At 64.1% G+C, this 13,360-nt stretch overlaps 1 protein-coding gene across 1 annotated transcript; it reads left to right on the top strand.

The window, feature by feature from the left end:
- Positions 1-87: 87 nt before the first annotated feature.
- Positions 88-13,093, top strand: TMPRSS3 (transmembrane serine protease 3). The gene is made up of 13 exons (XM_037524775.1): positions 88-232; positions 1,900-2,079; positions 4,863-4,973; positions 5,692-5,808; positions 6,106-6,229; positions 7,225-7,350; positions 8,753-8,796; positions 9,488-9,653; positions 10,242-10,411; positions 11,313-11,408; positions 11,981-12,123; positions 12,663-12,815; positions 13,076-13,093. Exons 1-13 carry the CDS (start codon positions 88-90, stop codon positions 13,091-13,093), a joined length of 1,593 nt encoding a protein of 530 aa, XP_037380672.1.
- Positions 13,094-13,360: the final 267 nt, after the last annotated feature.

Consider the following 13,360-nt stretch of genomic DNA (forward strand, 5'->3'; position numbering starts at 1 on the left):
TCTAACCTCCGGGACCTCCAGGCCTCCCCAGGCCCACAGGCCTCCTTGGGGTTCCTCGAATGCCCCCCGCTGGTCCTCTCCTCCAGGATGCTCCTGTGCTTGGAACAAGCTCCCCAATTGGCTCACAGGATCCACTTTGTCCCACCACCAAACATTTTAGAGGCCCCCCCCCTCACTCTGGGCAGCTCTCAGCCCATCTCTGATGAGCCCTCGCCACCCCCTGAGCTCACAGGTGAGTACCTGGCTCCAAGCCCAGCCCCTGGCCAGGGCCTGCAACACCTGCTGAGTCAGTGAGTGTGTTTGCCTCCAGCTCCCCTCCCGGGCTTCTGGGGCGCAGGTCCCATGCCCGCAGCCCAGGGCTCTCTGCAGATAAGCTGTGCAGCGAGCAGATGCCCAGGCCCGCAGAGGCGGCTGCCTGCTCGCCCCCCGCTCGGAGCACGCCCAGGCTCCCTGCCTGTTGTCCACAGAGCGGCTGCACGGCTGGCCTTGGGCTGGATCTCCTGGACAGGCAGAGACCCCTTCAAGGCTGACCTGCCCCCTCGGGGCTGCCCTCTCGGGCCCAGATAGCCCCTATTTGCTCTTCTCAAAAAGGAGCAGAGCGAGGGTGACGGGAGGTAGTGAGGTTTGCTTCCCTGGCTCCCTAACAAGGGGCCTGCATCCCCGCGGTCCTGCCTCCTGCCGCCCGGGGCCACCTGATAGCCACCCGCGGCTTGGGTTACATCGTCCCTGCAGCGATGCCACAGCTGCGACGCCCCAGCGGCCAGGCTGAGCCTCTCGGGGGACTCTCTCCCGGCTGGACTAACCCGTGGGTCGCTGATACCCATCACGCTTGTTTGTAGAATGAAAACGGAAATTATTTCTGTTTTTAATGATGGCGGCTCCAGAAATAGTAAGTGGCCGGGGTGGGTGGGGGGTGGAGAGAAGTTGCTGGGAGAAGCTGAGCTCTCGGCATTTCTGGTGCGGCCGTGCCGGGCGGGGCCTCCGTGGCTCCTGTCCCCGGGCGATGGCCATTTTTTCTTACTCTTTTTGGCGAGTTCAGCTGCGCCCGCCGGCTGGTAGTGAGCCTGGGCTCCAGCCAGAGCAGGGCAGAAGTGAGTGTGAGTGCCGCAGTGCCCGAGGCGCTGGCCAGCGGGGTGTGACATGCCCCTCAGCCCCGGGCCGCGGGGCTTTGCCGAGACGGGGACAGGGACAGGGACAGGGCGTGACAACGTGCTCTGGTGGCTTTTCCGTCCGAGCCGCCACATCACAGCAGGACACGGGCAGCAGAGAGAGGGCTGAAGCCTCCCCTTCCTGGGGTCGGGCCACCGATTCAGGCTCCTGAGGGAGTGGACTCCTGGGGAGGCAGCCCCAGGGCGGGAGCGCAGCTGGGACACCTGCCCCCTCCCAGCCCCCTCCAGGCCCCTCCGCCCCTGAGCGAGGCCTCCTGGCCTGGTAGGCGGAGGAAACCGAGCCCGGCGGTGGCTGCAGGTGGCACCAGCCCCTCCACCGGCCCCTCCAGGCCAGGCCCGCAGGCCGGGAAGGGGCGTCTTTACGGGGCGCGGCAGGCAGCATGGGTGCGGGCGCCCACCCTGGCATGATGTGAGGGTCTCCCCCACTTCTGCGCTGGCGGTGGGTGGCCCTGGGCGGGGGGCGGGGGTTGCACTCCTGGGCCCGTCGGGCAATAAGAAGAGAGAAGGAAAGGGCTGTGGAAGGGACTTGTCCTCTGAGAAGGAGCGCGGTGCCCTCTGCAGGGCCAAGAGCCAGGGCTGCTCGTGGACTTCCAGGCTGGCCGCCGTGGGAGGCTGACCCTTAGCGGGAGGGGCTTCCTGGGGCTCCCCAGCTTCTCTCTGGCCTGGCTCCGAGGGAAACGCGCCCTCCCCGGCAGCGGTCTCCGGCAGTGCCGAGGGTGTTAAGTCTCAGGTGCCGGAGGCCACGCGCGGCTGACCACGGTCCCTCCTCAGGAGGTGGAGCCGGAGCCTGGCCCCAGAGGCCCTGAGCTCGTCACCCTGGGGGAGAACGACCCGCCGGCCACAGAGGGCCCCTTCTCCTTCAGGTCGCTTTTTGGCCTCGACGACCTGAAAATAAGCGCCGTTGTGCCAGGTAGGTGACCCTGCGCCGGAGTCTCACACCCACGGCTGGACACAGCTCCCCTGGGCTTGCGGGTTCCAGGGTGCAGGGCGACTCGAGGGGGTCACTTTGTCCCGCCCTTTGCCTGGAGGCAGGAGCTTGCGGCCTCTGGATGGAGGTTTCTAAATCTGTGGTTCTGGCCGCCCCGGGAAATAGAGGTCAGAGCCCGCCAGGAGTCCTCCGAGCACCCCCTGCACCCCCAAGTCCTGAGGACCAGCGCTCCCCGGGCCTTCCGGGGAACCTAAAGAAAGCGGACGGCGCTGAAGGTGTCGTGTGCAGCGTCGCGCGCGAAGGACGTTTCGTAAATAGGTCACAGGTGCTTCGGCAAAGTGCAGGCTCCAGAAGGTCTGTCCGGCGGGATCCTTTGGCACCAGCCCATGAGGACTTGTTCCTTGTCCCCGGGGCTGCGGCTCGAGGTCGGGGTGCAAATCAGGAAGACTGACTTGGCTGGGAAGAGGGTCATGTGGGGGATGAGCTGGGGTCCCAGACAGCATGGAGTGGGGCTGCCCTCGGGCTGACCTGACGTGGGGGCAGGGAGACAGTGGGAGGGAGGGGAGAGGTTTCAGGTGAGGGCGCGGTGCCCAGCTGAAGGCTGCGGCTCAGGAACTAGGTGAACGGAAATGGAAAAACACCACGCTGCCCCCACCCCTGCGCCCACCCGGCCCTCCCGGCTGCATCGCCCACCCTCCTTCGCCACCCAGCGTTCCGCCAGGCGCAGTGGCACCCACACCCCCCGACCTTGCCCGACATGCAGTTGTCTCGGAGGCTTCTACAGTACGACTAGCGCTAGTTTGTTATTATTTCTTTGTAAGGAATTCCCAGAGCTGGGCAGGGAGGCTCTTTAAAGACATGGGAGTGTTCATTCTGAAAATTCAGATAACATCACTCAAGATTTTTGAGAAAAGGACCAGCTTTACCAGCGCGCTTAGCCTGGCGGTTGCTGTTCTGCTGGCGGCGCGTCTGTTTCTCTGGCCTGGCACTTGCTGTTTGTGCTATTTTGAAGCTTTAAAGAAAACTTCACAATATCAGGTTCATTTTTCCATGGCATTAAATAATTAACTATTACATGTATTTCTTATCAATGTACACATGCATTTTAGAAGGACAGGGGTATTAGGAACAGGCGAGAAAGAGGCGCCCGCATAGTCACAGGCGGGCGAGAGAGCTGCCTGTTTAAATATTCTTCAGGGGCTGAGGAATTCTGGCCTCTACCTGTTTTTATAAATAAAGCTTTATTGAAACATGTACCCGGACACATGTGCTCGTCCTGGGTTGGCACCGGCCGCCGTAACAGAGAGCTGAGTTGTGCTGCAGAGCTCCTGTGGTCCGTGAGGGTTGAAACAGCCACTGTCTGGACCTTTCCAGGGCACCCAGGGCCCGGCCTCTGGCATCTTACGTGTCTCTGCAGCTTGTTGTTTTACCATTTCCCTCCTGGGTCACTAGGTCATGCTCTTCTCACGCGTGCTGTAAGCGTCCGTGTAGGTAGAGTCTGTGCCTCTGTGATGACATCGTAGGAGAAATTCCTAGCCCGAAAATTCCATTTGTGTTTAAGCTCTTTGGTATGTATTTCCGATTTGACTCTCCAGCAGTTTTATTTTTGGTTGTTTCCAGAGAAGTCTAAGGCTTCTGTGCTTGCGCATCATTGGCACTCCTTCTTAGAGAGACGCAATCTTGGGAGATACACTTTGCTTTTACTCCGGCTCATCCTCAGACACAGAATGAGGAGAGGGCCCCACAGGAGCCCCTCTCCAGGGCACCAAGGCAGTGGGGGGCGGTGAAGGGGCCAGTGTGAGCTGAGACAGAGGTTCTGGCTGAACAACAACCTTCAAATCCGCAATCTGGACTCATTCCACTCTAACCTTTGACTTCGGAACAGCTGGAATGATGGGGGGTCACGCCTGTGGGTGGTTAAAATGTAAGTGGTGCAGGCTCCGGGAGTGGAGGAGCGTCTCTCTGCTAACTCAGGACCACAAATTGGTTATCCTGAAAGGAAAGGCTCTCTGACCCCGAGAGCAAACAGCCATCATTATCTTGGCGTCATTCATCTACTCGTTTGTCCATAGCTCCCCTGATCGATTGATCAGTCGACCCATTTGTCCATAGATTTATCGATGGATCCACCCTCCCACCCACCCATTCATCCACCCACCCTTCCACCCACCACCTATACATACACTCATCCATCGATCCACCCCTTCTGGGGCTGTGAGTCTGAAGCCAAGATGCCGGCTGGGCCAAGCTCCCTCCAAAACTCGCAGGAAAACCTTCCTGACCCTGTCCTGCCGGTGCTTGGCTGACAGTCTCTGGGGCTCTGCCCTCTGGCTCCCCCTGCGTGTGGCGACCTCCATGTGTCTCTTTTTGTCACTCTGTGTGTGTCTGAATCCCCTGTTACAAGGACCCCATCATATAGATCAGTGCCCCCCGAATGGCCTCATTTTAACTTGATTAGGCCTGTAAAGACTGTTTCCAAGTAAGACGGCATTCTGAGTACTAGGAGTTAGAACATCAATGTCTTTTTTTTTTTGGGGGGGGGTTGGTCCAGTTCAACATGCAGCACCATCCTGACCCCAGGAAAGACAGAACTGGGTCACAGTTGGGGAGAGCCGGGCTGAGCTTCTGGGGACCGTGCCCGGGCGAGGCCCTTTCTCTGACCCGGGCAGGACGGCACGAGCACTGACTGTCCAGCCCCGACAGTCAGGGCCTTACGCGGCTCCGCTGACCTGGGGCTTCTGTCTGTCTTCCCCTCTGCTTTGCAGACGCAGATGCGGTGGCCGCACAGATCCTGTCACTGCTGCCCCTGAAGTTCTTCCCTATCATCGTCATCGGGGTCATCGCCTTGATCCTGGCGCTGGCCATCGGCCTGGGCAGTAGGTACCATCCATTATTCAGTGGGCTCTCGAATGCCTGCCCGGCCTTTAAACTTTCAGGAGCTTACCCAACACGCGGCCGCGCCGGCTTAATTACCGGAGCAGACATGCTTCTGCCGCCGGGGGGTTTATTTGCTGGTGTGACCGTGAGGCCCAGCTGGGGCCCCGCAGGGGCTGTTGGCCGGGCTCGGGGCCTTGTCACCGAGGAAGCTGCCCAGTTAGACGTCCGAAGGCAGCTGATGAAACAGGATCCCACGCAGGGGAGCAGCGGGCGGAGGAGACAAGGGGCCATTCATGTGGGCAGGCGCCTGCTGGTTTTGAGGTCAGGTGCCTTGGGGGCCGCGAGCCCTTGGATGGTCTCCAGTGGGAAGTCACCTCTCTTTCAAATAGTTGGGAGGTTTGTCCATCCGCGCGGGAAACAGGAGGTGGACGGGGCGTGTCCTCGCTCGGGGCTCTTGCTGGGCGCCCGGCCGCTTTCTTGACCTGGAGCCTCTGGAGTTTCAGTTCATCCAAGTCATGGCTGAAGTCCACGTTGCGAGTCAAAGTGGGGTGTAGCAGCCCCACCCCTTGGAATCTGGAACAGAAACTGGGCGGAGGAAGCAGGCTGCTGGCAGGGGTGCCGTCTCAAAGCGGCTCCTCCGCTCATGGGGAGCCACAGGCGGGTGCATGGCAGGGGGCGGCGCCGTGCAGTGACCGCCCCTCCCTCTGCTCGGCCCAGTCCACTTCGACTGCTCGGGGAAGTACCGGTGCCGGTCGTCGTTCCAGTGCATCGAGCTGGCCGCCCGCTGCGACGGGGTCCCGGACTGCAGGGACGGGGAGGACGAGTATCGATGCGGTGAGCCGCGTCCTCCTCAGAGCCCGGCCCGACGTCTCGTGTGTAAGGGGGTCTCGGCGGATGCCAGCGAGCGGCGTCCCTGCCGGGGCCCAGGCCGGCACTTGCCGCAGGAGACACGGGGTGTCAGGAGGGGCTGAAGTTTTCTGGGGGGGACACGGCAGTGAGAGCGCGGGGCGCAGGCCGTCAGCACGGCCGTGGTCTGCAGGCCGCGTGGGGGCACTGTGGGCCAGGTCGGGCTGGGCAGCGGGGCCACTTAGATTCTTGGCCACTAACTGGACTGTCCCCGGCCCTGGCCAGTCCGCGTGAGTGGTCAGGACGCCGTGCTGCAGGTGTTCACAGCTGCGGCCTGGAGGACCGTGTGCACCGATGGCTGGAGAGGCCACCACGCCGGCGTGGCCTGCGCCCAGCTGGGCTTCCCCAGGTGAGCCAGTGCGTCTGCCCCCTTGTTACTGGGGCCGAGCCGCGGCCCGGACGCCCTGAGTGACCACTCGAGGGGAACATTGTGTTTGGGGGTGTCTCGGACCAGGCCAGGACTCTCTGGCCAACACACAGTAACAGCCTTGGAGCTGAACTTGAGCCCCTTGTTCTTCATCAGGCGTGTCAGCTGCGTCCAGGCCTGCCCCGCTGCGCTCCCCCCGAGGGCCCCACAGAGCAGGGCCGGGGTGCAGCCACCATGCAGGCAGGCGGTCGTGTGGCCACAGGCGGGGACCAGCCATGTTCTGGGTTGTCTGCTTGTGCTTTGGGTCACTTGTCTTTGCCCTGGGGTGGCCCCTGCCTGGCCCGTCCTCTGGCTCCTAACTGCCGCCCCCCAGGGTCATCCGCAGTGAGCCCAGCCCCCTTCTCTCTGCAGGGCCAGAGCCGTGGCTCAGGGAGCCCCTCGCCCCTCGGGGCTGGGCTTGGGCACGGGAGGGTTTGGAAGCACTTCCCTGTCGGCACCCCAGGAGAGGGTGCCTCGTTTTCAGGTTAGGTGCTCAGCTCCTCTTCAAAGCCAGTGAGACACACACGTACACACACACCATGCACACACCAACACGCGCACACTTATACACACATGCGCACACACCATGCATGCACATGCGTACACACGCACACAAACAGGTGGAAACTTGTTCAGCATCTCCGTCCCCTCCAAGGCCCTCCTCTCAGTCACGGGGTGTCACTGTCTCTTCCGCCCCTCCCCCTCAGGGTTACCGGGCCCCCAGCCTCTCCTGTGCAGGGACCCCTCCGGCCCACCCTCCCGGGGCCCCTGGCTGGGACGGCGCTCCTGGGCGGTGCTCCCCCTGGGGCCTCCTGTGACAGCACCCTGCCCTCCCTGCTCTCCAGCCCTGTGCTCTTCCTGCTTCTCTCTGAGAGCTGCCTGGGCCGCTGGGGGCACTATGGGCCGGCCGGGCTCACCTGGTCCCCGTGTGCTTGCAGCTATGTGAGCTCGGCCTCCCTCGGGGTGGGCTCCGTCGAGCAGCAGTTCCAGGAGGACTTTGCATCCATCAACCACCTCTTGTCGGATGACGAAGTGACCGCCTTGCAGCACTCGGTGTACGCGAGGTGCGTGGCCAGGCCGCTGCAGTCCGCAGGGGACATGGCCCCCAGGCCCGAGGGCGGGGGTATTCCTGCAGGGCCTGGGAGCATGGGGGGCTAGGTGGGCGTGCCAGGCTGGGGAGCAAAACCTCCCCCCAGACCTAGCAGATAGGGTCCCGCAAAGAAGGGAAGCAGGATGGTGGAGGGGAAAGGTGGGGGGTCCCCAGACAGTGCCTGCCACTAAATCAGGAGCCCTCCGGATGTTGGGGGGCAGAGCAAGAGAGCAGGAAGGACAGTACCACGTTAGAAAGAATCTAGAGAGAAAAGTATCCTTTGCGCCCAAAGCTGTTTACCTCCATCATGCGTCTCCCCTGCTCCCCAGCAAGTCGGGGGAGGGGGGGCAAGAGGAGGTGCCTCAGATCACAGCCAGGCCAGGAAGCCTGAGGTGTGTCAGTGGGGGGCGGGGTCCTGGGAGGTGTTGTGGCCCCAAGTCCTGCCTGCTCTCCCCACCTGGTGGGTCAGCCTGGAGACGAGTGCGCCCCCATCCTGGGAGGCAGCAGGCCTGCCCCCCCCCCATGAATGGATCAGCACCTCGGACCCATTTCACCTCTGGGCCCCAAAACCTCAGTGGGGTGACACTAGATTTTTCCTGTGTGATTACCCGTCGGACTGAGCTCCAAAGACAGGGTTGGTTACACGGGAGTCCCCGGTGGATGGTCAAAAGCATGTGGCCGGGCCCCCACCACACAGAGGGGAGCTTGCATCATTTCTGGGGTTCCGTGACTTTGCTCCCTGAGGTGTGCAATCCCCAACTGCTGGCCGGAGAGCCAGCCATGCTGCTGCTGGGCACCCCGTGTCCCCCGGGTCCGGTGAGTGTCTGCAGCTCATTAGCGGGGTTCACCACACCCACTGTCCTCCCAGCCGGCTCTCTGCGTGCCGTGCCAGTGTCGCTGCCCTTGCTCAGCCGTGGCCTAGAGTCTGACTGTGACTGACGGTGATTAGGAGGGGGAGGGGAGGGGAACCCACCCACTGCAGCATTTTGCGGGGCGGGGGGGGGGGTCCTTCTGTGCTACTGTTAGTCTCTGCCTGATTTGCAAATCAAATTCGATTGTTGGGACCTACTGGGGGATGCAGGGGGGGGGGCGTAGGCTTTGCGAAGTCATGCGCAGTTCCAGTGTCCACTGGGGCTGTGTCGTGTATCCCTGGGTAAGGGGGAGCACCCCACAACCTCCCTGCAGCTGTGTTTCCTAAGGAACAGGTGACCTCACTCTCGTGGGTTGTGTTTTTTTTTTACCTGCACTAAAACCACACTCTGTAGTCAAGAGCAGGGGAGTAGCTTATTTTTCTTCTACCCCAAATTAAGTTTAAATAGCAGGTGACATCTCACGGCCCTGGCTGTTTATCACTGCGCCCCCTCTTTTCCACTCAGGGAGGCATGCGCCTCGGGCCACGTGGTTACCTTGAAGTGCACAGGTGAGCGCTCTCGAAATGCAGAGGTGACAGAAGGCAAGCCCGTCTCCCCTCCCCTCCTGGGCTGCTCAGGGGTCCCTTCCTCCCGGGGCTGGGGGGCTCTGTGAGCCCCAATGGCGGAGGAGGGGCGCAGCACCGGCCTGGTCTCACTGTCAGGTGGGGCAGCCGTGTCCAGCAGCAACCAGGCCCGTGGTCAGGGCATCCCATGGCTCCGTGGAGGGCAGAAGCCTGACCCCCTGTGCCTCCAGGTCCCCCGGAGATCGTGCACGGGCGGGAGCCGGGCCGCAGTCCTCCCAGCCCTGGCAGGCATCCCTTGTTCTGGTGGGTGTGGGGGGGTCATTCGCAGGCCCCCGTGGGTGCAGGGGAGTCAGACAGGGCCCGCCAGCCCCTGGTCATGAGGGGCTGCAGAGGCCCTTGTTCTGGTGTTGGGGCTGGGGAACGCCCATGCCCTGTCACCCTCCCGGATCGTGGATGGCACAGGGAGGGGGGCACCACCAGCCCTGGGCTCTCTGCTCTGATCAGGGGCCACTCCCCACTGCACCTGACACCCTATCACCCTGGTCTCGGGGATCCTGTCCCCCCACAGCCCCAGGGCCCTCTCCTGCTGCGTTCTCCTGGGGCCGTGAGGCCTGGGGGGCATCAGGGGGAGGGGAGGGTGGCACAGGAAGGCCTGTGAGTGCCCTTCTCCCGGCAGCCTGCGGCCTGCGGAGGGGCCCCCGCTCCCGCATCGTGGGGGGCAACGTGTCCTTACTGGCGCAGTGGCCCTGGCAGGCCAGCCTCCAGTTCCGGGGCTACCACCTGTGTGGGGGCTCCATCGTCACCCCTGTGTGGATCGTCACCGCTGCCCACTGTGTTTATGAGTGAGTGTCCCCCCGCCATCCTGGCCACGCAGGGAGGGGCGGGTGGGGGTGTCCGCAGCCGGTCCAGACAGCAGGCAGGCAGGTGGGGCACCCCTGCTTGTGATGGACCCCAAGCCACCACGGGGACCTCAGACCCGGGCTCTCGGGCAAAGACTGAAAGAGAAGGAACTCTGGAAGCAGAGCACCGCCTCTGGGGCCTGGGGCCACTGACCACGCAGGCCAGGGCGGCTGGGGCCATGAGCTGGAGGGGCCCGAGTCTCCCCCAGGACCCGCTCTCAGAGAGGAGCCGGGGGGCGAAACCACGGAAATGCTTCCAAAGTCAGCGGCCCCAGCCGGCTGGGTTGAGCTCAGCCCCGGTGCTGGGTGTGCCCAGAGCTGCAGCGGGGAGCCCCTGGGGGTGTCTGTGCTCCTCGGGGCTTGGCTGCGGCCAGTTCCGAGCTGGACAAGCAGAGCTAAAAATTTCGAAATTTTTGGTTGAAATAGAATAAATAATGTTATGATAGTTGCTAGAATGAGGACCCCCCCCACCCCGTCTCCCTGGCGCTGCTTCCACAGCCGCGGTCTCGCGCCCCTTCCGTCTCCTCGCAGCCTGTACCAGCCCCAGTCGTGGACCGTCCAGGTGGGCCTGGTGTCCCTGCCGGACAGCCCAGCGCCCTCCCACCTGGTGGAGAAAATCATCTACCACGGCAAGTACAAGCCGAAGCGGCTGGGCCACGACATCGCCCTCCTGAAGCTGGCCGGGCCGCTGCCCTTTAGCGGTAGGCGCTGCTCCCCGGGCCGCCGGGCTGCGCGGTCGGGGAGTGTTTTCGCTGCTTGCGGAGGCTCGTCCGGGCGCTGCCTGCGGTCCTGGCCGCTCAGTCCCAGCGCCCGGGGCCCGTGGCTGCTGCTGCCTGCGGTGGCCCCTTCTCCAAGGGAGCCAGGCCCGCCCCAGGCCCTGGCGGGCGGCGGCGTCAGCCTGTCCGGCGCTGGGCACACGTGCACGCTGCCCAGGACTCTCCGAAACAAGTATTTCTAGAGAAACAGAAATGGTCACGGCCGTGTTCGCGCGTTAATTATCACAACACCCCTGGTTTTAAAAACGCGGCCTCCACATCTGCGCGTGGGTCAGCCGCCGCCGCCCGCCCTGCCTTTCCTCTGCTCCACGCCGCCCCTGGGAGCTGGGCAGGCTGGGCGCGTCCTGCAGAGGCCACGGTGGCCGTGACGCTGTCCGGCGAGCTCGCGTGCCAGGCGCGTGGACGGCCCATGTGCCTCCTGGTGTGTCGGGGATGAGACGTGCCCGGTGGTCCCGGAAAGGGCGAGGCCTGGTCTGGACGGGGCGGGGGCACTGTGGCCACAGCGCCTGTTCCCATGGCTTTTTGGAGCACAGTCCCTCCTCCCCCGGCCAGAGTCCAGGGGCAGAGGCTGCTGGGCTGGGCAGCCGGCCCTGGCGTCTCCCACGGAAATGTGTTCCCGGCCCAGACGCCGTCGCCATTATTCAGAATGTCTGGGAGCCTCAGGGCTGCGTCAGGAGGGGCCCTGCTCTGAGCTGACCACCGTCCAGGGGCCAAGCGCTTGACCTTGAGGGCATCTGAGCTCCTCAGGAAGGGAGCACTGAGGGGATACCACTCCCCGCCCCCTATCCGCTGCAGCGGGTTGAGGGGTGCTGTTCCCTTCACACAGACATGGTCCAGCCAGTCTGCCTGCCCAACTCCGAAGAGAACTTTCCAGATGGAAAAGTGTGTTGGACGTCGGGGTGGGGTGCCACGGAGGATGGAGGTCAGTGGTCTGAGGTCAAGGTTCTGAGTCCCGGGGCCACCTGTCCTGCTCAGGGGGTGCCCGTGCATGTCGCGCGGGGTCCACCAGTCGGTTCCTTGCCCACCCCTTGGTGATGGCCCCGTCCACCATCAATGCCACAGTGCAGTGTCCTCAGGTTCTCCCCAGCGCTGACCTCTGCGTCCATCGTCACCTCCTCCTATTCTCCAAACGACCTTGTGCAGGCAGGGCGCCCCTGGCCCCATCTGCGCCACCCCGCTGCCCTGTAAGGGGGCTCGGCCGCTGGCTGCGGGACTGGCCATGGCGCCCCTGGGGCTGTGTCCACCTGCCCACCACCCACAGTCCTGCCGGAGCTGTGTGTGCCTCCCGAGCCCCGTTTCTCTGCTGTGAGCTGGTCATTCTGAGGCCAGCCCTGCTGCTGTGGCCAGGAGGGCCCTGGGGGCCCATGTTGGCTCTCAGCCCCCACCTCCTCCACATTGGTCCCCTCGGGAGGCGAGGACCCCTGGCCAGACCACGCGCCCCACGCTGACATGCCCCTCTGGGCGGGCGCCCTCACTGCCCCTGCTCTGGCGCAGGCGACGCCTCCCCCGTCCTCAACCACGCGGCGGTGCCTCTGCTGCCCAACAAGCTCTGCAACCACAGGGACGTGTACGGCGGCATCATCGCCCCCTCCATGCTCTGCGCCGGCTACCTGAAGGGCGGCGTGGACAGCTGCCAGGTAGGGCCACGCCCGGGCGAGGCTGGCGCTGCCCCGCCTATGGACAGGCCCCTGCCAATGTTTCCCCGTGACAGATTGAAAAGCAAATTTACAGGGTGTGGGAAGGAGTTTGCTCAAGATATCACTCCCTCGCCTGCAGGCCAGCCCGTGTGCCCAGTGCGCCCGCTCTGCGGGGCCCGGCCCGGCCTCCCGGCGCCTCTGTCCTCAGCCCGGGGCAGGCTGCTCAGGCTGGGGGGCAGTGGGGGAGCGGTGAAAAGGGCCTCCAGAGCCACAGCAGGTGACACACCAGCGCCGCCGGGTCCAGAGGCCACTGGAAACCCATGGCCAGGCAGACCCTCCTCCGGGGGCTCCCCCAGCCGTGCCCCTGCTGTCGCCTCCTAGGGTGCAGGGCCAGGGACGCGAGCAGGCGGGAAATGACCCCAGAAGTGTCCCGCGCCTGGGAGGCCACAGTCAGGCTGAGCGCGGGTCGAGGTCCTGTGCAGGACAAGGGGCGCCCTGCGCCGCCCCGTCCTGCTCCCGCATGTCTTCCTGCCCTCTAGGGAGATAGCGGGGGGCCCCTGGTGTGTCAGGAGAGGCGGGTGTGGAAGTTGGTGGGGGCCACCAGCTTTGGCGTCGGCTGTGCTGAGGTGAACAAGCCCGGCGTCTACACCCGCATCACCTCCTTCCTGGACTGGATCCACGAGCAGATGGAGGTGGGTGCAGACGCCGCCCCACGGCTGTCCTTCCGCCTCGCCCCTCCTGTGGCCAGGCCCGGGCCACGCAGCGGTATCCCCCGGGCGAGCAGTGACGCCGTCCTGGGGCCGGACACCGGGCAGCGCCTCCCGCTCCACCCACGCGATGCCCGCTGGCCCGGCTCAGCACTGGTGGCCCCCGCCCAGGCCCCGGCCCCCTCCCCGAGCCGCCTGCCCTGTCACTCAGGTCTTGAAACGCTAACCCGCTGCGTTCCCTCCAGAGGGACCTGAGAACGTGAAGGGAAGGTGCGAGCCGGCCTGAGCTCCTGCCAGGGAGACTCCCCGCCTGGATTCTGGGGAGGACCGGCCCCGGGCTCGGCTCCCCAGCACCACGGCACAGCCAGCAGGAGCAGCTTCCCGTCTCTCCGCTGCTTCTAGAACACTCTGCATCTAATACGCCACTGAGGCTGGTGACCTTGAAGCTCCTCGTCGACCTCCACGAGGACAGCAGGCGCGCCCCAAAGTGCTGCCTTTCCCTCTCGTCCGCTTACTTTTCTCCACAGGAT

Source organism: Talpa occidentalis, unplaced genomic scaffold (genome assembly GCF_014898055.3).
Source record: "Talpa occidentalis isolate TD23 unplaced genomic scaffold, MPIMG_talOcc4v2.1 talOcc4.4, whole genome shotgun sequence".
NCBI lineage: Eukaryota > Metazoa > Chordata > Mammalia > Eulipotyphla > Talpidae > Talpa > Talpa occidentalis.